The following is a 24836-nucleotide window of genomic DNA, read 5'->3' as shown; positions in this document are numbered from 1 at the left end:
CCCCATCTCCCTCACTCAGTCCTCCCCATCTCCCTCTCTCTCCCCATCTCCCTCCCTCTCTCTCCCCATCTCCCTCCCTCTCTCTCCCCATCTCCATCCCTCCCTTCTCCCCATCTCCCTCCCACTCTCTCCCCATCTCCCTCCCTCCCTTCTCCCCATCTCCCTCCCTCTCTCTCCCCATCTCCCTCCCACTCTCTCCCCATCTCCCTCCCTCCCACTCTCTCCCCATCTCCCTCCCACTCTCTCCCCATCTCCCTCCCTCTCTCCTCCCCATCTCCCTCCCTCTCTCCTCCCCATCTCCCTCCCACTCTCTCCCCAACTCCCTCCCTCTCCCCATCTCCCTCCCTCCCACTCTCTCCCCATCTCCCTCCCTCTCTCCTCCCCATCTCCCTCCCTCTCTCCTCCCCATCTCCCTCCCTCTCTCTCCCCATCTCCCTCCCACTCTCTCCCCAACTCCCTCACTCTCTTCTCCCCATCTCCCTCCCATAGTCCTCCCCATCTCCCTCCCTCCCTCCCTCTCTCCTCCCTATCTCCCTCCCTCCCCCCTATCTCCCTCCCTCTCTCCTCCACATCTCCCCATCTCCCTCCCTCTCTCCTCCCCATCTCCCTCCCACTCTCTCCCCATCTCCCTCCCTCTCTCTCCCCAACTCCCTCCCTCTCTCTCCCCATCTCCCTCCCTCTCTCCTCCCCATCTCCCTCCCACTCTCTCCCCATCTCCCTCCCTCTCCTCCCCATCTCCCTCCCTCTCTCCTCCCCATCTCCCTCCCTCTCTCCTCCCCATCTCCCTCCCTCTCCTCCCCATCTCCCTCCCACTCTCTCCCCATCTCCCTCCCTCTCTCCTCCCCATCTCCCTCCCACTCTCTCCCCATCTCCCTCCCTCTCTCTCCCCATCTCCCTCCCTCTCTCTCCCCATCTCCCTCCCTCCCACTCTCTCCCCATCTCCCTCTCTCTCTCCTCCCCATCTCCCTCCCACTCTCTCCCCAACTCCCTCACTCTCTTCTCCCCATCTCCCTCCCATAGTCCTCCCCATCTCCCTCCCTCCCTCCCTCTCTCCTCCCTATCTCCCTCCCTCCCCCCTATCTCCCTCCCTCTCTCCTCCACATCTCCCTATCTCCCTCCCTCTCTCCTCCCTATCTCCCTCCCTCCCCCTATCTCCCTCCTCTCTCCTCCCCATCTCCCTCCCTCTCTCCTCCCCATCTCCCTCTCCCTTCTCCCCATCTCCCTCCTCCCCATCTCCCTCCCTCCTCCCCAGACACCTCCAAGGGAGAGTCGTGACTTACTCCAATCCTAGGAGGAATTGTCACCGTCCTCACATGGCTGCACATGGACAGACTTGTTCTGTTCAACTTCAATCAGAACATTCCCATCATTTTTATGGAGGTTTTTAAATCAATAGAATGCATTGGAAATGCTAAGAAAGTGACCACAATTCCCAATTCCTTTGATTACTTTGACAAGCACACCAAAATATTGAAATTCTGCCAATTCAGTTCTCTGCATTTTCTATGGATTTTTCATAGAATGAATTGAAATTGATATGACCACAGTTCCAATGATGTTTTTGACTTGAAACCCAATAGTTTTTTTTTAACATAGTACAAGTCACAAGCATATTGATAAAGCTTTTATTATTATAAGTAATTCATAATTTCACAGAATACTGCATTGTAACATGACAACGGCAAATTATGTGCCCATAATATTCTCCAGGGAACTTCCCAGAATACTAAATTTGTGCTGTCAACATGCTTCATAGTAGAATGTCCTTTATCCCTACAATACTGTTAACTCTATTGTTCACTTAGAAAACAACATGAACCATGAGAAAACTGCTTTATTACCAGCATGCAAAACAACAGTTCATGCATCTGCCTTATCTGCAATATGGACTTCTGAGGACGCAGACGTTTTTAAACGTTTTACAATGTATGAATATCAAGAAATTTAGCAAAATCTCAACAAACTCTTATAAAAAAAGGAACGGGGGTGTTCTGTACATTCCTTCATCGATAGTTGAATGTTTGTCTATAGGGATGTCAGTTTGGTTGTTCGTTTGTGTGTGTCCCCCCATCATACCAATGCTTTGAATGATACAGTTGCTTTACAGATGCAAGCCTCGGAGGCCACGCATGCACAATGAAAAGAACAAACAAACGAAGAGCAAAACAGTAAACTTTTCAGTTAGTCAGCATAAGGTACTGTCTGTTGTAACGAGTGCGTTGGGCCCCTCCTCTCAGGGGGCGAATGTCCTGGAAGACTCGAACTCGCTGGGCACTTTGGGCTTGATGCCCTTGTTGTTGTAGTAGTCAACCACCTGGTTGGGCACTTCTGCTAGGACAGTCTTCGCCAGCTCTGCCGGTGAGCCCTGGAGATAAACAGAGAGAAACCTGTCTCTTCCTGTAACACTCAGGTAACCTCCCAGTTCCTCAGGTAACCTCCCAGTTCCTCAGGTAACCCTGCCAGTTCCTCAGGTAACCTCCCAGTTCCTCAGGTAACCTCCCAGTTCCTCAGGTAACCCTCCCAGTTCCTCAGGTAACCCTGCCAGTTCCTCAGGTAACCCTGCCAGTTCCTCAGGTAACCTCCCAGTTCCTCAGGTAACCTCCCAGTTCCTCAGGTAACCCTCCCAGTTCCTCAGGTAACCTCCCAGTTCCTCAGGTAACCCTGCCAGTTCCTCAGGTAACCCTCCCAGTTCCTCAGGTAACCTCCCAGTTCCTCAGGTAACCCTGCCAGTTCCTCAGGTAACCCTGCCAGTTCCTCAGGTAACCTCCCAGTTCCTCAGGTAACCCTGCCAGTTCCTCAGGTAACCTCCCAGTTCCTCAGGTAACCTCCCAGTTCCTCAGGTAACCCTCCCAGTTCCTCAGGTAACCTCCCAGTTCCTCAGGTAACCTCCCAGTTCCTCAGGTAACCCTGCCAGTTCCTCAGGTAACCCTCCCAGTTCCTCAGGTAACCCTCCCAGTTCCTCAGGTAACCCTGCCAGTTCCTCAGGTAACCCTCCCAGTTCCTCAGGTAACCTCCCAGTTCCTCAGGTAACCTCCCAGTTCCTCAGGTAACCCTCCCAGTTCCTCAGGTAACCTCCCAGTTCCTCAGGTAACCCTGCCAGTTCCTCAGGTAACCTCCCAGTTCCTCAGGTAACCCTCCCAGTTCCTCAGGTAACCCTCCCAGTTCCTCAGGTAACCCTCCCAGTTCCTCAGGTAACCTCCCAGTTCCTCAGGTAACCTCCCAGTTCCTCAGGTAACCCTCCCAGTTCCTCAGGTAACCTCCCAGTTCCTCAGGTAACCTCCCAGTTCCTCAGGTAACCTCCCAGTTCCTCAGGTAACCCTCCCAGTTCCTCAGGTAACCTCCCAGTTCCTCAGGTAACCTCCCAGTTCCTCAGGTAACCTCCCAGTTCCTCAGGTAACCCTCCCAGTTCCTCAGGTAACCCTCCCAGTTCTTCAGGTAACCCTGCCAGTTCCTCAGGTAACCCTGCCAGTTCCTCAGGTAACCCTGCCAGTTCCTCAGGTAACCCTCCCAGTTCCTCAGGTAACCTCCCAGTTCCTCATGTAACCTCCCAGTTCCTCAGGTAACCTCCCAGTTCCTCAGGTAACCCTGCCAGTTCCTCAGGTAACCTCCCAGTTCCTCAGGTAACCCTGCCAGTTCCTCAGGTAACCTCCCAGTTCCTCAGGTAACCCTGCCAGTTCCACAGGTAACCCTCCCAGTTCCTCAGGTAACCCTCCCAGTTCCTCAGGTAACCCTCCCAGTTCCTCAGGTAACCCTGCCAGTTCCTCAGGTAACCCTGCCAGTTCCTCAGGTAACCCTCCCAGTTCCTCAGGTAACCCTCCCAGTTCCTCAGGTAACCTCCCAGTTCCTCAGGTAACCCTCCCAGTTCCTCAGGTAACCCTCCCAGTTCCTCAGGTAACCTCCCAGTTCCTCAGGTAACCTCCCAGTTCCTCAGGTAACCCTGCCAGTTCCTCAGGTAACCCTCCCAGTTCCTCAGGTAACCTCCCAGTTCCTCAGGTAACCCTCCCAGTTCCTCAGGTAACCCTCCCAGTTCCTCAGGTAACCCTCCCAGTTCCTCAGGTAACCTCCCAGTTCCTCAGGTAACCCTCCCAGTTCCTCAGGTAACCCTCCCAGTTCCTCAGGTAACCCTCCCAGTTCCTCAGGTAACCCTGCCAGTTCCTCAGGTAACCCTCCCAGTTCCTCAGGTAACCTCCCAGTTCCTCAGGTAACCTCCCAGTTCCTCAGGTAACCCTCCCAGTTCCTCAGGTAACCCTCCCAGTTCCTCAGGTAACCCTCCCAGTTCCTCAGGTAACCTCCCAGTTCCTCAGGTAACCCTCCCAGTTCCTCAGGTAACCCTCCCAGTTCCTCAGGTAACCCTCCCAGTTCCTCAGGTAACCTCCCAGTTCCTCAGGTAACCCTGCCAGTTCCTCAGGTAACCCTCCCAGTTCCTCAGGTAACCCTCCCAGTTCCTCAGGTAACCCTGCCAGTTCCTCAGGTAACCCTGCCAGTTCCTCAGGTAACCCTCCCAGTTCCTCAGGTAACCCTCCCAGTTCCTCAGGTAACCCTCCCAGTTCCTCAGGTAACCCTCCCAGTTCCTCAGGTAACCTCCCAGTTCCTCAGGTAACCTCCCAGTTCCTCAGGTAACCCTCCCAGTTCCTCAGGTAACCCTCCCAGTTCCTCAGGTAACCCTGCCAGTTCCTCAGGTAACCTCCCAGTTCCTCAGGTAACCTCCCAGTTCCTCAGGTAACCTCCCAGTTCCTCAGGTAACCTCCCAGTTCTTCAGGTAACCCTCCCAGTTCCTCAGGTAACCTCCCAGTTCCTCAGGTAACCTCCCAGTTCCTCAGGTAACCCTGCCAGTTCCTCAGGTAACCTCCCAGTTCCTCAGGTAACCCTGCCAGTTCCTCAGGTAACCTCCCAGTTCCTCAGGTAACCCTGCCAGTTCCACAGGTAACCCTCCCAGTTCCTCAGGTAACCCTCCCAGTTCCTCAGGTAACCCTCCCAGTTCCTCAGGTAACCCTGCCAGTTCCTCAGGTAACCCTGCCAGTTCCTCAGGTAACCCTCCCAGTTCCTCAGGTAACCCTCCCAGTTCCTCAGGTAACCTCCCAGTTCCTCAGGTAACCCTCCCAGTTCCTCAGGTAACCCTCCCAGTTCCTCAGGTAACCTCCCAGTTCCTCAGGTAACCCTGCCAGTTCCTCAGGTAACCCTCCCAGTTCCTCAGGTAACCTCCCAGTTCCTCAGGTAACCCTCCCAGTTCCTCAGGTAACCCTCCCAGTTCCTCAGGTAACCCTCCCAGTTCCTCAGGTAACCTCCCAGTTCCTCAGGTAACCCTCCCAGTTCCTCAGGTAACCCTCCCAGTTCCTCAGGTAACCCTCCCAGTTCCTCAGGTAACCCTGCCAGTTCCTCAGGTAACCCTCCCAGTTCCTCAGGTAACCTCCCAGTTCCTCAGGTAACCTCCCAGTTCCTCAGGTAACCCTCCCAGTTCCTCAGGTAACCCTCCCAGTTCCTCAGGTAACCCTCCCAGTTCCTCAGGTAACCTCCCAGTTCCTCAGGTAACCCTCCCAGTTCCTCAGGTAACCCTCCCAGTTCCTCAGGTAACCCTCCCAGTTCCTCAGGTAACCTCCCAGTTCCTCAGGTAACCCTGCCAGTTCCTCAGGTAACCCTCCCAGTTCCTCAGGTAACCCTCCCAGTTCCTCAGGTAACCCTGCCAGTTCCTCAGGTAACCCTGCCAGTTCCTCAGGTAACCCTCCCAGTTCCTCAGGTAACCCTCCCAGTTCCTCAGGTAACCCTCCCAGTTCCTCAGGTAACCCTCCCAGTTCCTCAGGTAACCTCCCAGTTCCTCAGGTAACCTCCCAGTTCCTCAGGTAACCCTCCCAGTTCCTCAGGTAACCCTCCCAGTTCCTCAGGTAACCCTGCCAGTTCCTCAGGTAACCTCCCAGTTCCTCAGGTAACCTCCCAGTTCCTCAGGTAACCTCCCAGTTCCTCAGGTAACCTCCCAGTTCTTCAGGTAACCCTCCCAGTTCCTCAGGTAACCCTGCCAGTTCCTCAGGTAACCCTCCCAGTTCCTCAGGTAACCCTCCCAGTTCCTCAGGTAACCCTCCCAGTTCCTCAGGTAACCCTGCCAGTTCCAGTAAAGACTCACATGTTTGAAGTTGCGGAAGGGGACGAACTGGACGATGTCTCGTAGGCAGGGCTCCCCCTTGGGCGAGCGAAGGATCCCGTCATCTCCATCCAGCATCTGCATGTCACTGAAGTCAGCACTTCCCACGCCTACAATGATGATGGACATGGGCAAGTGGGAGGCTTGGACGATAGCCTCGCGGGTGTCTGCCATGTCTGTGATCACTCCGTCCGTTAGGATGAGCAGAATGAAGTACTGCTGCAGAGATAAAGGAAGTCAATGACTGGGGAGAAACGTGAGAGAGTAATGTCTGTGGGGTGTGTTGGAAATACATGTTGAGCATAACTCTAAAATGTTGCGCAAGTCTCCCATTGACATCAATACATGATTTAAGCTCAAGCTAGGTTCAAGCTATGATCCAAATCGATTGGTTCCAAGGAGAGGAGGACAACTGACAGCTAGCTTACCATGGCCTCCTTGGTGTGCATTTCCTGTGAAGCGGAGCTGGCTACTTTCTGGATGATGGGGGCGATGTTGGTGGGGCCGTAGAGCTGAAGCTTAGGAAGGCATGTCTGATAGGCCTCCACCACCCCTTGGATACCTGCACACCCATAGACATATGTTGGAAAACACAGAATAACACACACACAGTAACACTCACATAGCCATATACTTCTGGAGAACTCTGGGTATTTGGGGACACACGACCAACAGCAATGCACACAGGTGTGAAGGTATCTTTGTGGAGTAATTGAGACCCATGATATTCCAGGATATTTTTCACTTTGAGGGAAGCGGTCACTCTGTGAATAGTTAGTTACCTTCACAGCTGCATTGACTTGTATTTATCTCTTCTCACCACTACATGGATCACAGCAGTGGCCTCCCATTAGGCCGAGCAGCAGAAGTAATGCTATTTTCTGATTGAGTGGGCATTTGAGGTGCACACACATCTTTGGAAAATTTCACTTAATTAACAACTCCTCCATCAAGACCTCACTGTGCGTGCACACACACACACACACACACACACACACACACACACACACACACACACACACACACACACACACACACACACACACACACACACACACACACACACACACACACACACACACACACACACACACACACACACACACACACACACACACACACCACAGCTAGTGTAGCCTAACAGTGAAATGCTTACAGGCCCTTTTCAAAAATGTAGAGAGAAAAGTTTTAACAAATTATAACACTTGGAATAAATCCACAATGAGTAAGGATAACTTGGCTATATACACAGGGTACCAGTACTGAGTCAATGTGCATGGGTACGAGGTAATTGAGGTAGATATGTACATATAGGTAGGGGTAAAGTGACTAGGCAACAGATATATAATAAACAGTAGCAGAAGTGCATGTAATGACTCAAAAGAGTTAGTGCAAAAAGTGTCAATGCAGATAGTCTGGGTAGCTATAACTATTTAGCAGTCTTATGGCTTGGGGGTAAAAGCTGTGTGCCGGGTCCTGTTAGTTCCAGAATTCAGTACCACTTTCTGTGCAGAAGCAGGGAGAACAGTATATGATTTTGGTGACTGGAGTCTTCCTCTGACACCACCTGGTATAGAGGTCCTGGATAGCAGGGAACTCAGCCCCAGTGATGTACTGGGCCGTACACACTATCCTCTGAAGCGCCTTGCGGTCGGATACCAAGTGGTGATGCAGCCAGTCAAGACGTGTCATCAGCAAACATAATCATGGAGTTGTGAGTGGCCAGGCAGTCGTGGCTGAACAGGGAGTACAGGAGGGGACTAAGCACACACTTCTGATGGGGGCCCTTGTTGAGGGTTAGCGTGGCAGATGTGTTGTTGCCTACCCTCACCACCTGGGGGCGGCCTGTCAGGAAGTCCAAGATCCAGTTTCAGACGGTAGTGTTCAGTCCAAGGGTCCTGAGCTTAGTGATGAGATTTGTGGGCACAATGGTGTTAAACGCTGAGCTGTAGTCGGTGAACTGTGTTCTCACATGGGAGAGGGCAGTGTGGAATGCAATAGAGGTTACGTCATCTGTGGATCTGTTGGGGTTTTATGCGAATTTAATTGGAGTGGGTCCACACAGAGAGAGAGAGAGAGATTTCATTATCAGTGAGAGGCTCTCCTGAGGGTATGAGAGTGTGAGTGTGTGGAGAGGTGTAGAGCAGCAACATTAAGACATCTGGAGGTCTGATTACCGACCACTATACTGCAGACATCTGGAGGTCTGATTACTGACCACTATACTGCAGACATCTGGAGGTCTGATTACTGACCACTATACTGCAGACATCTGGAGGTCTGATTACTGACCACTATACTGCAGACATCTGGAGGTCTGATTACTGACCACTATACTGCAGACATCTGGAGGTCTGATTACTGACCACTATACTGCAGACATCTGGAGGTCTGATTACTGACCACTATATTGCAGACATCTGGAGGTCTGATTACTGACCACTATATTGCAGACATCTGGAGGTCTGATTACCGACCACTATACTGCAGACATCTGGAGGTCTGATTACTGACCACTATACTGCAGACATCTGGAGGTCTGATTACTCACCACTATATTGCAGACATCTGGAGGTCTGATTACTGACCACTATACTGCAGACATCTGGAGGTCTGATTACTGACCACTATACTGCAGACATCTGGAGGTCTGATTACTGACCACTATACTGCAGACATCTGGAGGTCTGATTACTGACCACTATTCTGCAGACATCTGGAGGTCTGATTACTGGCCACTATACTGCAGACATCTGGAGGTCTCATTACTGGCCACTATACTGCAGACATCTGGAGGTCTGATTACTGACCACTATACTGCAGACATCTGGAGGTCTGATTACTGACCACTATACTGCAGACATCTGGAGGTCTGATTACTGACCACTATACTGCAGACATCTGGAGGTCTGATTACTGACCACTATACTGCAGACATCTGGAGGTCTGATTACTGACCACTATACTGCAGACATCTGGAGGTCTGATTACTGACCACTATACTGCAGACATCTGGAGGTCTGATTACTGACCATTATACTGCAGACATCTGGAGGTCTGATTACTGACCACTATACTGCAGACATCTGGAGGTCTGATTACTGACCACTATACTGCAGACATCTGGGGGACTGATTACTGACCACTATACTGCAGACATCTGGAGGTCTCATTACTGGCCACTATACTGCAGACATCTGGAGGTCTGATTAATGACCACTATACTGCAGACATCTGGAGGTCTGATTACTGACCACTATACTGCAGACATCTGGAGGTCTGATTACTGACCACTATACTGCAGACATCTGGAGGTCTGATTACTGACCACTATACTGCAGACATCTGGAGGTCTGATTACTGACCACTATACTGCAGACATCTGGAGGTCTGATTACTGACCACTATTCTGCAGACATCTGGAGGTCTGATTACTGGCCACTATACTGCAGACATCTGGAGGTCTCATTACTGGCCACTATACTGCAGACATCTGGAGGTCTGATTACTGACCACTATACTGCAGACATCTGGAGGTCTGATTACTGACCACTATACTGCAGACATCTGGAGGTCTGATTACTGGCCACTATACTGCAGACATCTGGGGGTCTGATTACTGACCACTATACTGCAGACATCTGGGGGTCTGATTACTGACCACTATACTGCAGACATCTGGAGGTCTGATTACTGACCACTATACTGTAGACATCTGGAGGTCTGATTACTGACCACTATACTGCAGACATCTGGAGGTCTGATTACTGACCACTATACTGCAGACATCTGGAGGTCTGATTACTGACCACTATACTGCAGACATCTGGAGGTCTCATTACTGGCCACTATACTGCAGACATCTGGAGGTCTGATTACTGACCACTATACTGCAGACATCTGGAGGTCTGATTACTGACCACTATACTGCAGACATCTGGAGGTCTGATTACTGACCACTATACTGCAGACATCTGGAGGTCTGATTACTGACCACTATACTGCAGACATCTGGAGGTCTGATTACTGACCACTATTCTGCAGATATCTGGAGGCTGGCACGATGACACACACAACACCTCACGGACAGGTTTGGTTTGCAGGCCTTGTGAACAGCAGCAATAATACTTGTGGACATTCTCCTTTCACTAAAGGATAGTTTAACAAATGGATATCTTCTATAATTTTTATTTTTCTCAAATATCTCCCTACGTAAAAATAAAACTCCCCCAATAAATGCAAATACAGCAGGAAAAAAAAAAAATTGTCCAATAAGAATGGACACATACAGGGCTCTGGTCTGGTCCATCCCTGAGCTCGCTCTTTTGCGAAGGACAAAAATACCAGGATTGACAAAAAAAATAAAAATAATAATAATAATTATATTACTGACCACTATACTGCAGACATCTGGAGGTCTGATTAATGACCACTATACTGCAGACATCTGGAGGTCTGATTACTGACCACTATACTGCAGACATCTGGAGGTCTGATTACTGACCACTATGCTGCAGACATCTGGAGGCCTGATACTGACCACTATACTGCAGACATCTGGAGGTCTGATTACTGACCACTGTCATGACGTTGCCCTCTTTGGACACTGCGAGCACCATCCCCGACCTCTATACTTCTGACACCAGGCTCTGTAAGAGCGGTTGTAAATTCTTACGAGGAGACCCTCTCCTCATGGCCATAGTATAGAGAGAACAAAGGAGTTCTTCCACCTCACAGAACTGGAGAACCGAATGACATTTATGTTCTGGAGAAGGTATAAAAGATCGGTTATGAATCCAGCTATGAACTGGTCCGTTTGGTACAATTTTGTGAAACTATTGAGAGACAATACGGCCACATTACCATAATCATGATTATACAATAGCCTCAGCTATGAGACTTACATCTAAATGGTTGTATAAAATTAATGAATAAGGATGAAGCTATTTGTGAGATGATGGGATGCTATGTAATGATGTTAATGTGAGAGAGTTGTATTTCTGTTTAAAGTTTCACTAAGTCATTGGCACGCCCCCAGGGACACAGACAGGACCTGGCGTCATGAGACAGTCTTTTCTGCTCTTCCGAATAAAACCCCCACCGAGGTTTTCTATCACCAGACCGAGCTTACCTCAATTACGAGATGGCTAAAGGTTGGAGACCATGCATTTCTCTTGATTAACTTTTAACCTCTCTGGGCTAGGCGGGACGAATTCGTCCCACCTACGTAACAGCCACTTGAAGCCTGTGGCGCGATTTTCAAAACCTTAAAAATCCTATTACTTCAATTTCTCAAACATATGACTATTTTACAGCTATTTAAAGACAAGACTCTCGTTAATCTAACCACACTGTCCGATTTCAAAAAGGCTTTACAACGAAAGCAAAACATTAGATTATGTCAGCAGAGTACCAAGCCAGAAATAATCAGACACCCATTTTTCAAGCTAGCATATAATGTCACAAAAACCCAGAAGACAGCTAAATGCAGCACTCACCTTTGATGATCTTCATCAGATGACAACCCTAGGACATTATGTTATACAATACATGCATGTTTTGTTCAATCAAGTTCATATTTATATCAAAAACCAGCTTTTTACATTAGCATGTGACGTTCAGAACAAGCATACTTCCGGGGAATTCGCTAACATTTTACTAAATTACTCACGATAAACGTTCACAAAAAGCATAACAATTATTTTAAGAATTATAGATACAGACCTCCTCTATGCACTCGATATGTCCGATTTTAAAATAGCTTTTTGGTGAAAGCACATTTTGCAATATTCTAAGTACATAGCCCAGGCATCACGGGCTAGCTATTTAGACACCCGGCAAGTTTAGCACTCACCATAATCATATTTACTATTATAAAAGTTTGATTACCTTTTGTTGTCTTCGTCAGAATGCACTCCCAGGACTGCTACTTCAATAACAAATGTTGGTTTGGTCCAAAATAATCCATCGTTATATCCGAATAGCGGCGTTTTGTTCGTGCGTTCCAGACACTATCCGAAATGCTAAAGAAGGGTCGCGCACATGGCGCAATTCGTGACAAAAAAATTCTAAATATTCCATTACCGTACTTCGAAGCATGTCAACCGCTGTTTAAAATCAATTTTTACGCCATTTTTCTCGTAGAAAAGCGATAATATTCCGACAGGGAATCTCCTTTTCGGCAAACAGAGGAAAAAATCACAAAGGCGGGGGCGGTCGGGTCACGCGCCTAAGCCCAGAGTCCCTTGATCGGCCACTTGAGAAAGGCGATAATGTGTTTCACCCTGGGGCTGGGATGACGACATTCAAGTTTTTCCCGGGCTCTGAGCGCCTATGGACGACGTAGGAAGTGTCACGTTAGAGCAGAGATCCTTAGTAAAAGATAGAGATGGAAAAGACGTTCAAGAAATGGTCAGACAGGCCACTTCCTGTAAAGGAATCTCTCAGGTTTTGACCTGCCATTTGAGTTCTGTTATACTCACAGACACCATTCAAACAGTTTTAGAAACTTTAGGGTGTTTTCTATCCATATGTAATAAGTATATGCATATTCTAGTTACTGGGTAGGAGTGGTAACCAGATTAAATCGGGTATGTTTTTTATCCAGCCGTGTCAATACTGCCCCCTAGCCCTAACAGGTTAACCATACCACGTGGTTAAACTCTTAGACTATCGATACCGACAGAATAAGAACAAGTCTTTGATATTAATTACTAGTCTGCAGCTAGGAATTCGGTATCATTGAACGCGAAGACCGACAACCGCCGAAACATCTGTCCTATAACGACATTAATGAATGTCACTCTGAACTACCCATTCTAACCACGACAGAGAGAGAGAGGGCGGACAGACTCTCCAACAGAAACGAACCTTTCAACAGAGATCCCAACGACACACTGAGCGTAAATATATATATTGATTGCAATTGTTCCTGAATGAGTGAGCGTTCATGTGCAAAGGTTTAGCATTTCAATTGTTATAATTATCAACTCTGTAGTGTCTCCTCAGCGACCCCCACTCCCCTTTTGTCTAACAAGCCGCCATGCCGGCTTAGCCCACTAGGGCACATTCCTCTATCATTTCTCTGTAACGATATATACTGTTTGTTATGCATTTCAGCACATACAGTTGACCGGAGCAGTGCTAGCAGGGCAGAAATTTGACGAACTGACTTGTTGGAAAGGTGGCATCCTATGACGATGCCACGTTGAAAGTCACTGAGCTCTTCAGTAAGGACATTCTACTGCCAATGTTTTTGTATGACTGTGTGCTTGATTTTATACAGCTGTCAGCAATAGGTGTGGCTGAAATAGCCGAATCCACTCATTTGAAGGGGTGTCCACATACTTTGTATATATAGTGTATCTTTCACAAGCACAAACACCGGCACGTACACACACAGGCAGTCTCAGCTTGCCACTCCCTCTACCAACAGTAATGCAAACTTTCACCTTCAAACAGATATCAATATCAATAATTAGTACAGGCACAAAGGAAGACAATGTTTGACTGAGCGTGCGTGTGTGCGCGCATTGGCGTGTGTCCACATCTAACAGCATCTGTACGACAGTCAGTTTTCTTGCATGAAAAACTGCAAGCTATGCCCTCTGCCTTGGGAGGTGGGCTGGAAGCTTGCCTGACAGAGGAGTACTGAGACTGATCTATTCCTGGCTGCTTTCCTGGCAAGAATCTCTGGACTGGATCAGAACCTGTCTGGCTCCTCTCCACCCATCCAGGGCAGCTGCCAATCAAAACAAGCAAGATAATAGAGTGACACGAATACAAGGTAGAAAGTGGAGGATGAGCTGAAAAGCTGAAAAAATAGTGTATTCTTTTACAGTGTGTGAAAAAGTGTTAGGGCTGTGTGCAGGTGAGCTGGATAGATCAAATGAGATCAATTGAATTAAACTTGGCAACTTTGTAACATATTTAACTATTTCTATGAGAATGAAGCCTTACTTTTCAAGGAGAATCATATTCACTTGAAGTCGGAAGATTACATACACTTAGGTACGAGTCATTAAAACTCGTTCTTCAACCACTCCACAAATTTCTTGTTAACAAACTATAGTTTTGGCAAGTCGGTTAGGACATCTACTTTGTGCAAGACACAAGTAATCTTTCCAACAATTGTTTATAGACAGATTATTTTACTTATAATTCACTGTATCACAATTCCAGTGGGTCAGAAGTTTACATACACTAAATTGACTGTGTCTTTAAACAGCTTGGAAAATTCCATAAAATTATGTCATGGCTTTTGAAGCTTCTGAAAGGCTAATTGACATCATTTGAGTCAATTGGAGGTGTACCTGTGGATGTATAGTACGCAAGTATAAGTATAAACACCATGGGACCACGCAGCCGTCATACCGCTCAGGAAGGAGGCGTGTTATGTCTCCCAGAGATGAACATACTTTTGTGTGAAAAATGCAAATCATTCCCAGAACAACAGCAAAGGACCTTGTGAAGATGCTGGAGGAAACAGGTACAAAAGTAATCATATCCACAGTAAACTATATCGACGTAACCTGAAAGGCCTCTCAGCAAGGAAGAAGCCACTGCTCCAAAACCGGCATAAAAAAGCCAGACTATGGTTTGCAACTGCACATGGGGACAAAGATCATACTTTTTGGAGAAATGTCCTCTGGTCTGATGAAACAAAAATAGAACTGTTTGGCCATAATGACCATCGTTATGTTTGGAGGAAAAAGCGGAACGCTTGCAAGCCGAAGAACACCATCCCAACAGTGAAGCACGGGGTGGCAGCATCACGTTGTAGGGGGGCTTTGCTGCAGGAGGGACGGTGCACTTCACAAAATAGACGACATCATGAGGAGGGAAAATTTTGTGGATATATTGAGGCATCATCTCAAGATATAATTCAGGAAGTTAAAGCTTGGTCGCAAATGGGTCTTCCAAATCGACAATGATCCCAAGCATACTTCCAAAGTTGTGGCAAAATGGCTTAAGGACAACAAAGTCAAGGTATTGGAGTGGCCATCACAAAGTCCTGACCTCAATCCCATAGAAAAATTGTGGGCAGAACTGAGAAAGCGTTTCCGAGCAAGGAGGCCTTCAAACCTGATTCAGTTACACCAGCTCTGTCAGGAGGAATGGGCCAAAATTCACGCAACTTATTGCGGGAAGCTTGTGGAAGGCTACCCGAAATGTTTGACTCAAGTTAAACAATTTAAAGGCAATGCTACCAAATACTAATTGAGTGTATGTAAACTTCTGACCCACTGCGAATGTGATGAAAGAAATAAAAGCGGAAATATATCATTCCCTCTACTATTATTCTGACATTTCAAATACTTAAAATAAAGTGGTGATCCTAACTGACCTAAGACAGGGAATTTTTACTAGGATTAAATGTCAGGAATTGTGAAAAACTGAGTTTAAATGTATTTGGCTAAGGTGTATGTAAACTTCCGACTTCAACTGTACATAATGATACCTATCCAACGCAAAGTTTATTATGAAAACATATTTCTCATAAAGGTTTATGTTCAAAGTTCACCCAATTGGTGCATGTGCTGTGAGAGTGTCATTTAATTACAGGGAGAAGTATCTCTCCAGAGTTTGAGTGAGAAACATTATCATTTATATTACCTCAAATCGGAGGATGTCTCAATGCAGACAGACTTTCCTATTCACCTTCATGGTCTGTCTCTCACTTCACACCTCACTGTCTTATTACTTTTCTGTCTTAATCTCTCCTACAACCTCATAAAGAATCACAAAGGATGTGTTAACACTACCTGTTCAACCTATTCTATGCAGTATTGCATTTTGTTTATGTTATAAAACATTTGTCTTGCTAGCAGCTTTAGAAAAGTATTTCTCTCCAGGGAGTTATGTTTTAGACATTCAGAAAACATTATTTCTCTCCAGGGAGTATTACACAAAGGGCTGTTGCGGTGACCGTATTACCGCCACACCGGCGGTCACGAGTCATGAAGACAGTCAAATTCCACGTGACCGTTTAGTCACGGTAATGAGCCTTCTCCAAGCTCTGATGCTGCTGATGGTCAAGCCTACCAAACTAGCTAACTACCTGGTACTCAGCACTCTATTGTCCCTCTAATCCCTCTGACATCAACGCAAATATAATTGAAAATCTAATCAAACACTTAACCTGTTAGGGCTAGGGGGCAGTATTGACACGGCTGGATAAAAAACGTACCCGATTTAATCTGGTTACTACGCCTGCCCAGTAACTAGAATATGCATATAATTATTGGCTTTGGATAGAAAACACCCTAAAGTTTCTAAAACTGTTTGAATGGTGTCTGTGAGTATAACAGAACTCATATGGCAGGCCAAAACCTGAGAAGATTTCAAGCAGGAAGTGGCCTGTCTGAGAAGTAGTGTTTCATCTTGGCTCTTTTTATTGAAGACTCAGGATCTGTGCAATAACGTGACACTTCCTACGGCTTCCATAGGGTCTCAGAGCCCGGGAAAAAGCTGAACGATATCGAGGCAGGCTCTGGCTGAAACACTTTATCGCTTTTGGCAAGTGGCCACTCAGAGTACTATGGGCTTAGGCGCATGCCCGCTTCGACCGAATGCTTTCTTTTCCTTTGTCTGTTTACCTAAAAGCAGATTCCCAGTCGGAATATTATCGCTTTTTTACGAGAAAAATGGCATAAAAATTGATTTTAAACAGCGGTTGACATGCTTCGAAGTACGGTAATGGAATATTTAGAATTTTTTTGTCACGAATTGCGCCATGCTCGCCACCCTTATTTACCATTTAGGATAGTGTCTAGAACGCACAAACAAAACGCCGCTATTTGGATATAACGATGGATTATTTTGGACCAAACCAACATTTGTTATTGAAGCAGAAGTCCTGGGAGTGCATTCTGACGAAGACAACAAAGGTAATAACATTTTTCTTATAGTAAATCTGACTTTGATGAGTGCTAAACTTGCTGGGTGTCTAAATAGCTAGCCCTTTGATGCCGGGCTATCTACTGAGAATATTGCAAAATGTGCTTTCACCGAAAAGCTATTTTAAAATCGGACATATCGAGTGCATAGAGGAGTTCTGTATCTATAATTCTTAAAATAATTGTTATGCTTTTTGTGAACGTTTATCGTGAGTAATTTAGTAAATTCACCGGCAGTGTTCGGTGGGAATGCTAGTCACATGCTAGTCACATGCTGATGTAAAAAGCTGGTTTTTGATATAAATATGAACTTGATTGAACAAAACATGCATGTATTGTATAACATAATGTCCTAGGGTTGTCATCTGATGAAGATCATCAAAGGTTAGTGCTACATTTAGCTGTGGTTTGGGTTTATGTGACATTATATGCTAGCTTGAAAAATGGGTGTCTGATTATTTCTGGCTGGGTACTCTGCTGACATAATCTAATGTTTTGTTTTCGTTGTAAAGCCTTTTTGAAATCGGACAGTGTGGTTAGATTAACGAGAGTCTTATCTTTAAAATTGTGTAAAATAGTCATATTTTTGAAAAATTTAAGTAATAGCATATCTAAGGTATTTGAATAACGCGCCACAGGATTCAACTGGCTGTTGAGTAGGTGGGACGCAAGCGTCCCATCTAGCCCATAGAGGTTAATGAGAGTCCATGAGCTCATGTGCACAACATTTCTATAGGCTATGCAATTGGGAGAGAAAACAGAGTGATGGCCTCTATTAAAAAGAGGAGGTTCACATCAGCTTTCTGTACTATATTTCTTTTTCAACTTTCCTAATATTAAGTACATTGCTTATCTTTATAACAGGAGTATAGCCTACCTGGCTGGCATGAAAATTAACCATGGGAAAAGTGTCCTCCATTCGCTATTTAAGTGCATAGATGACATGTATTTTTTCCCCTGCTGTTTCAAAACAGGTGCATGATAATGGTCCATTCTAAATCAAAACAAATTTCACACATATATATTATTTAGTATATGTAAAGACAAGATTCAATCAAGAATAGTCTGATGGGTGAAAATATTAGCTTATATATTATCACTTGTGAATGATGCCCAGCATAAGAAACATTGCCTTTTTAGTTGTTTACTTTTTCTAATCATAGTTTCACACCTCATGTAGCCTAGCCCATAGGCCTATATGTTTTGATAAGGTTTGCCAACTTGCCAACTAAAGTGGCCAAATAACTTCCTAAAATTAAGCACATTAATCCGCTTTACAAGGGGTGTAGAGCCTGATTGGCATACATAAGCAGCGTGTGAGTTTCAAGTTGGAGAAGATCATTTTCACAAAGAAATATGCACCTTTATAATAAAAGCATTAAATGCATAATCGCATTTGTGGCCACTTTTGATAATGGTGTTTTCCCGCTAATGGAACATTTGTGCATACAGCCTGCATACAGCATTGCTGCGCTTATAATGTGAAGAAATAGTGTAATAGTTTATCACATTTTAAGTTAAACGTTCTAATCTGTTGCGTCAGCCTCATTGCGTAAAAACGTATTTTTTTGGATGCTAGTGGTTGTATTAAATTTGGGATCTATCACATCCCACAACTGTTCCAGACTATGTTTGGAATATTTATTTCTCGCACAGAATAGGTCAACTACAGTGGTAGGCTTGATTACCAACAACAACGAGACGGCCTACAGGGAGGAGGTGAGGGCCCTCGGAGTGTGGTGTCAGGAAAACAACCTCACACTCAATGTCAACAAATCAAAGGAGATGATCGTGGACTTCAGGAAACAGCAGAGGGAGCAGCACCCTATCCACATCGACGGGACAGTAGTGGAGAAGGTGGAAAGTTTTACGTTTCTCGGCGTACACATCACGGACAAACTGAAATGGTCCACCCACACAGACAGCGTGGTGAAGAAGGCGCAGCAGCGCCTCTTCAACCTCAGGAGGCTGAAGAAATTCGGCTTCTCACCAAAAACACTCACAAACGTTTACAGACGCACAATCGAGAGCATCCTGTCGGGCTGTATCACCGCCTGGTACGGCAACTGCTCCGCCCATAACCGTAAGGCTCTCCAGAGGGTAGTGAGGTCTGCACAACGCATCACCGGGGGCAAACTACCTGCCCTCCAGGACACCTACACCAACCGATGTCACAGGAAGGCCGAAAAGATCATCAAGGACAACAACCAACCGAGCCACTGCCTGTTCACCCCGCTATCATCCAGAATGCGAGGTCAGTACAGGTGCATCAAAACAGGGACCGAGAGACTGAAAAACAGCTTCTATCTCAAGGCCATCAGACTGTTAAAAAACAATCACTAACATTGAGTGGCTGCTGCCAACATACTGACTCAACTCTAGCCACATTAATAATGGAAAAATGTATGTCATTATGTATCACTAGCCACTTTAAACAATGCCACTAATGTTTACATACCCTACATTACTCATCTCATATGTATATACTGTACTCTATACCATCTACTGCATCTTGCCATCTTGATGTAATAAATGTATCACTAGCCACTTTAACCTCTAGAGGACCCCTTCGAGATAAAATCCCGTTACAAAATAAAAATTCTAGTATTATACGGCATTTTAAAGATACTCTACTCGTTAATCCAATCACATTGTCCGATTTCAAAAAGGCTTTACGGTGAAAACAAAACATTAGATTATTTTAGGATAGCACATTAGCAACAAAAAAAAGGCATTTTCCAAGCACGGATAGCCGTCACAAAACCAGATATACAGCTAAAATTAAGCACTAACCTTTGACAATCTTCATCAGATGACTCCTAGGACATCATGTTAGACAATACATGCATTTTTTGTTCGATCAAGTTCATATTTATATCCAAAAACCCAATTTTTACATTGGCGCGTGACGTTCAGAAAATGTTTTCTCCCCATAACTTCCGGTGAATTGGCACATACATTTACAGAAGAACTCATAAACGTTGACAAAATTTATAACAATTATTTAAAGAATTAGAGATAATCTACTCCTTTATGCAACCACTTTGTCAGATTTCAAAATAACTTTACGGAAAAAGCACATTGTTCAATATTCTGGGTACAGAACTTAGCCTTCAATGCTAAGCTATACAGTTAGCCTACAACCACGGCGTCAACAAATCTCTAAAAATATGTTTGAAATATTTTCTTACCTTTGCTGATCAGAGGCGGAATGCACTCGGAAGGGCACCCACTTCCACAAGAAATGTTCATTTGTTCTGCAAAGTCCATCATTTATGTCCAAATACATCCGTTTTGTTGACCCATCCAGAACACTTTACAATGCCATGTGGCGTGGACGCAAATCCATAGGCGAAATGGTCAAAAGTTCCATTACCGTTTGTAGAAACACGTCAAACGATGTTTACAATCAATCCTTTAGGGTATTTTTTAACGTAAAATTGCGATAATTTTACAACCGGGCAATAGGTATTCATCCCAGAATAAAAATAAAAATCAATGAAGTCATGTGCACGCTCGTCATAAGACACCTGTCCTCAGACTGGCCAGTGATTGTCTGAGCCACAATTTTCTGCCCGGTAACAGGTGATGGATGAAACCAGTTCCTAAAGATTGTTGACAGCCAATGGAAGAGTTAGGAGGTGCAACGTAAATCCTATGTCACTGTAGTTTTTCAAGGGATTCAAAAGAAAAACTAAATTTCTAATTTCTCCCACTTCCTGATTCAATTTTTGTCAGGTTTTTGCCTGCCATATGAGTTCTGTTATACTCAGACACCATTCAAACAGTTTTAGAAACTTCAGAGTGTTTTCTATCCAAATCGACTAATAATATGCATATTCTATTTTCTGGGCCAGAGTAGTAACCTGTTTAAATTGGGTACGTTTTTCAAAAAATATACTGCCCCCTAGCCACTTTATATAATGTTTACATACCCTACATTACTCATCTCATATGTATATACTGTACTCTATACCATCTACTGCATCTTGCCTATGCAGTTCGGCCATCACTCATTCATATATTTTTATGTACATGGGGGATAGTAGATTGACATAGGTTAGTTATTTTGCTGTTCATTAGGCCTATTCATCTTGTAGGCTGAAAAGTAAATGTGGACAGTTCTTCCAATATCTTCAATATGCACCTCGGAATTGGATAAGGACGCGCGCAGTTGTGTCCCCGAAGTGTCTGTCTTCACTTGTAGCCTGTGAGAAAGACCCGATCACGTGAAGGAGAGCCATGTGAGTGAGAGGTGCTTTGGAGCACGCAGCAGTCAGGGAGTAGGGAACAACAGCCACTGGCCGCAAAAGGCATGGAGTTTCTTTAGGGTGCATTAGGGCCACACAAAGGGGATGCCGCCAGGAAGTTGAGGCATTATCAAGTGCTTGTCAAATTCTGAATGAGAGACTGATGAAGTGTGTGCAGCCTGCACAAAAAAACAAAGCAGAGCTCATGCCTTTCAAGCAACTTTTTTGAAATCATCATTAGAGTCGCATCATGCAGCCTTAAAATGTACTAAAAATCAAAACATATAGCCCAACGTTTGTAGAACAACTAAAGTTACATTAATAACTCTAAATTAAGCATATAGGAGTACCTATTTCTATGATAACCACTCAATACAGAATAGTCGCATGTGCACACTTCCTCAAATCAATTGGAGGAAATATCCTTTCTATTTTATTCAGCTTTGTTCAATTGTATTCCTCATACTATAAAATAATGCCATGGAATTCTAACCAGATCTTGTATGCTAAATTAAATGTGTTTATGTTAATTAACGGTCAATTACCGTGAGACCGATAATTATTTGCTTGACAATTACCGGCTGACGGAATTTTGTGACCGCCACAGCCCTAACCCAGACCATTATTCCGTCAGACTGCCAGATGGTGAAGATTCATCACTCCAGAGAACGCGTTTCCACTGCACCAGAGTACAATGGCAACAAGCTTTACACAACTCCAGTCGACGCTTGGCATTGCGCATGGTGATATTAGGCTTGTGTGCGGCTGCTCAGCCATGAACGAGTTCTTGTACTGATGTTGCTTTCAGAGGCAGTTTGGAACTCAGTAGCAGTGTTGCAACCGAGGACAGACGATTTTTACGCACTAAGCGCTTCAGCACCCAGCGGTCCGTTCTGTAAGCTTGTGTGGCCTATCACTTCGAGGCTGAGATGTTGTTGCTCCTAGATGTTTCCACTTCACAATAACAGCCCTTACAGTTAACCGGGGCAGCTCTAGCAGGGCAGAAATTTGAAGAACTGACTTGTTGAAAAGGTGACATCCTATGACGGCGCCACGTTGAAAGTCACTGAGCTTTTCAGTAAGGCCATTCTAGTGTCAATCTTTGTCTATGGAGATTGCATGGCTGTGTGCTCGATTTTTTACACCTGTCAGCAACGGGTGTGGCGGAAATAGCCGAATCCACTCATTTGAAAGGATGTCCACATGCTTTTGTATATCTAGTGTACATTACAATCAAATAGCCACAGTAGCCTACTACTTGGACATTGTTAAAACAGTCAAATAAAGCTGGTACAGCCTCAGTGTTCACAGTAAAACAGTCAAATAAAGCTGGTACAGCCTCAGCGTTCACAGTAAAACAGCCAAATAAAGCTGGTACAGCCTCAGCGTTCACAGTAAAACAGTCAAATAAAGCTGGTACAGCCTCAGCGTTCACAGTAAAACAGTCAAATAAAGCTGGTACAGCCTCAGCGTTCACAGTAAAACAGCCAAATAAAGCTGGTACAGCCTCAGCGTTCACAGTAAAACAGCCAAATAAAGCTGGTACAGCCTCAGCGTTCACAGTAAAACAGCCAAATAAAGCTGGTTAAGCCTCAGCGTTCACAGTAAAACAGTCAAATAAAGCTTATACAGCCTCAGCGTTCACAGTAAAACAGTCAAATAAAGCTGGTATAGCCTCAGCGTTCACAGTAAAACAGTCAAATAAAGCTGGTACAGCCTCAGGGTTCACAATAAAACAGTCAAATAAAGCTGGTACAGCCTCAGGGTTCAAAGTAAAACAGTCAAATAAAGCTGGTACAGCCTCAGGGTTCACAGTAAAACAGTCAAATAAAGCTGGTACAGCCTCAGCGTTCACAGTAAAACAGCCAAATAAAGCTGGTACAGCCTCAGCGTTCACAGTAAAACAGCCAAATAAAGCTGGTAAAGCCTCAGCGTTCACAGTAAAACAGTCAAATAAAGCTGATACAGCCTCAGCGTTCACAGTAAAACAGTCAAATAAAGCTGGTATAGCCTCAGCGTTCACAGTAAAACAGTCAAATAAAGCTGGTACAGCCTCAGGGTTCACAATAAAACAGTCAAATAAAGCTGGTACAGCCTCAGGGTTCACAGTAAAACAATCAAATAAAGCTGGTACAGCCTCAGGGTTCAAAGTAAAACAGTCAAATAAAGCTGGTACAGCCTCAGGGTTCACAGTAAAACAGCCAAATAAAGCTGGTACAGCCTCAGGGTTCACAGTAAAACAATCAAATAAAGCTGGTACAGCCTCAGGGTTCACAGTAAAACAATCAAATAAAGCTGGTACAGCCTCAGGGTTCAAAGTAAAACAGTCAAATAAAGCTGGTACAGCCTCAGGGTTCACAGTAAAACAGTCAAATAAAGCTGGTACAGCCTCGGTGTTCACAGCAAACGCTGCGGTTGCTGGCTCGCCTCTCTAACCGTTACCAACCCCAGTATCTGTGCGGTAGTTCTCCCCCTCGGGGCTCATTATCTGACTACAGCACAGACCTGGCCTCTCTCCTCCAGACATGATGTCCCTGTGGGGCAGTCAGGGTATTTAACATTAACAGTCAACTTTAATGTCAAGAAAGGAAGGCTGGCTGCCACCAGGTTGATTTACGTATGTTGATCCGCTGTGGTGTGCGATGACAGCAGCTTCATCCAGGCCTGTCTGTGGGACTTTATGCAGGTCACCTTTGGCTGTTCAACATTTTCCTTATGCCGTTTCGATTCTGAACGACTGTAGACTCACTGTTAAAACTTTTTATTGCTGCATCCCTACAAAATGTTTGGGCCGGCATGAAGAGAGAACGTGATAAATGTGGTTTTATTATCTGGTTAATGTGTTATTAAAGGTAAAATGTAGTTTTATTATCTGGTTAATGTGTTATTAAAGATATAATGTGGTTTTATTATCTGGTTAATGTGTTATTAAAGGTATAATGTGGTTTTATTATCTGGTTAATGTGTTATTAAAGGTAAAATGTGGTTTTATTATCTGGTTAATGTGTTATTAAAGGTAAAATGTGGTTTTATTATCTGGTTAATGTGTTATTAAAGGTAAAATGTGGTTTCATTATCTGGTTAATGTGTTATTAAAGATATAATGTGGTTTTATTATTTGGTTAATGTGTTATTAAAGGTATAATGTGGTTTTATTATCTGGTTAATGTGTTATTAAAGGTAAAATGTGGTTTTATTATCTGGTTAATGTGTTATTAAAGGTAAAATGTGGTTTCATTATCTGGTTAATGTGTTATTAAAGATATAATGTGGTTTTATTATCTGGTTAATGTGTTATTAAAGGTAAAATGTGGTTTTATTATCTGGTTAATGTGTTATTAAAGGTAAAATGTGGTTTCATTATCTGGTTAATGTGTTATTAAAGATATAATGTGGTTTTATTATCTGGTTAATGTGTTATTAAAGGTAAAATGTGGTTTTATTATCTGGTTAATGTGTTATTATTTAAAAAAAAAAATTATTTAACCTTTATTCAACCAGGTAGGCAAGTTGAGAACAAGTGCTCATTTACAATTGCGACCTGGCCAAGATAAA

General features: G+C 44.9%; 1 protein-coding gene across 2 annotated transcripts in view; it reads right to left on the bottom strand.

The window, feature by feature from the left end:
- Positions 1–1611: 1611 nt before the first annotated feature.
- LOC106574842 (copine-4) overlaps positions 1612–24836 on the bottom strand; it is a 101367-nt gene continuing 78142 nt past the window's right edge. For both annotated transcript variants that reach the window (XM_045719060.1, XM_045719061.1), the window contains 3 exons: positions 6562–6695; positions 6116–6352; positions 1612–2365 (listed from right to left, as the gene is read on the bottom strand). In XM_045719060.1, the coding sequence (XP_045575016.1) occupies positions 2234–2365; positions 6116–6352; positions 6562–6695 (503 nt within the window). In that variant the 3' untranslated portion in view covers positions 1612–2233. The remainder of the gene's footprint in view (positions 2366–6115; positions 6353–6561; positions 6696–24836) is intronic.

Source organism: Salmo salar, chromosome ssa05, assembly GCF_905237065.1.
Source record: "Salmo salar chromosome ssa05, Ssal_v3.1, whole genome shotgun sequence".
In the NCBI taxonomy this organism is placed as follows: Eukaryota; Metazoa; Chordata; class Actinopteri; order Salmoniformes; family Salmonidae; genus Salmo; species Salmo salar.
The sequence above is the reverse complement of the archived record's forward strand: the minus strand, read 5'-3'. Positions and strand labels throughout refer to the sequence as shown.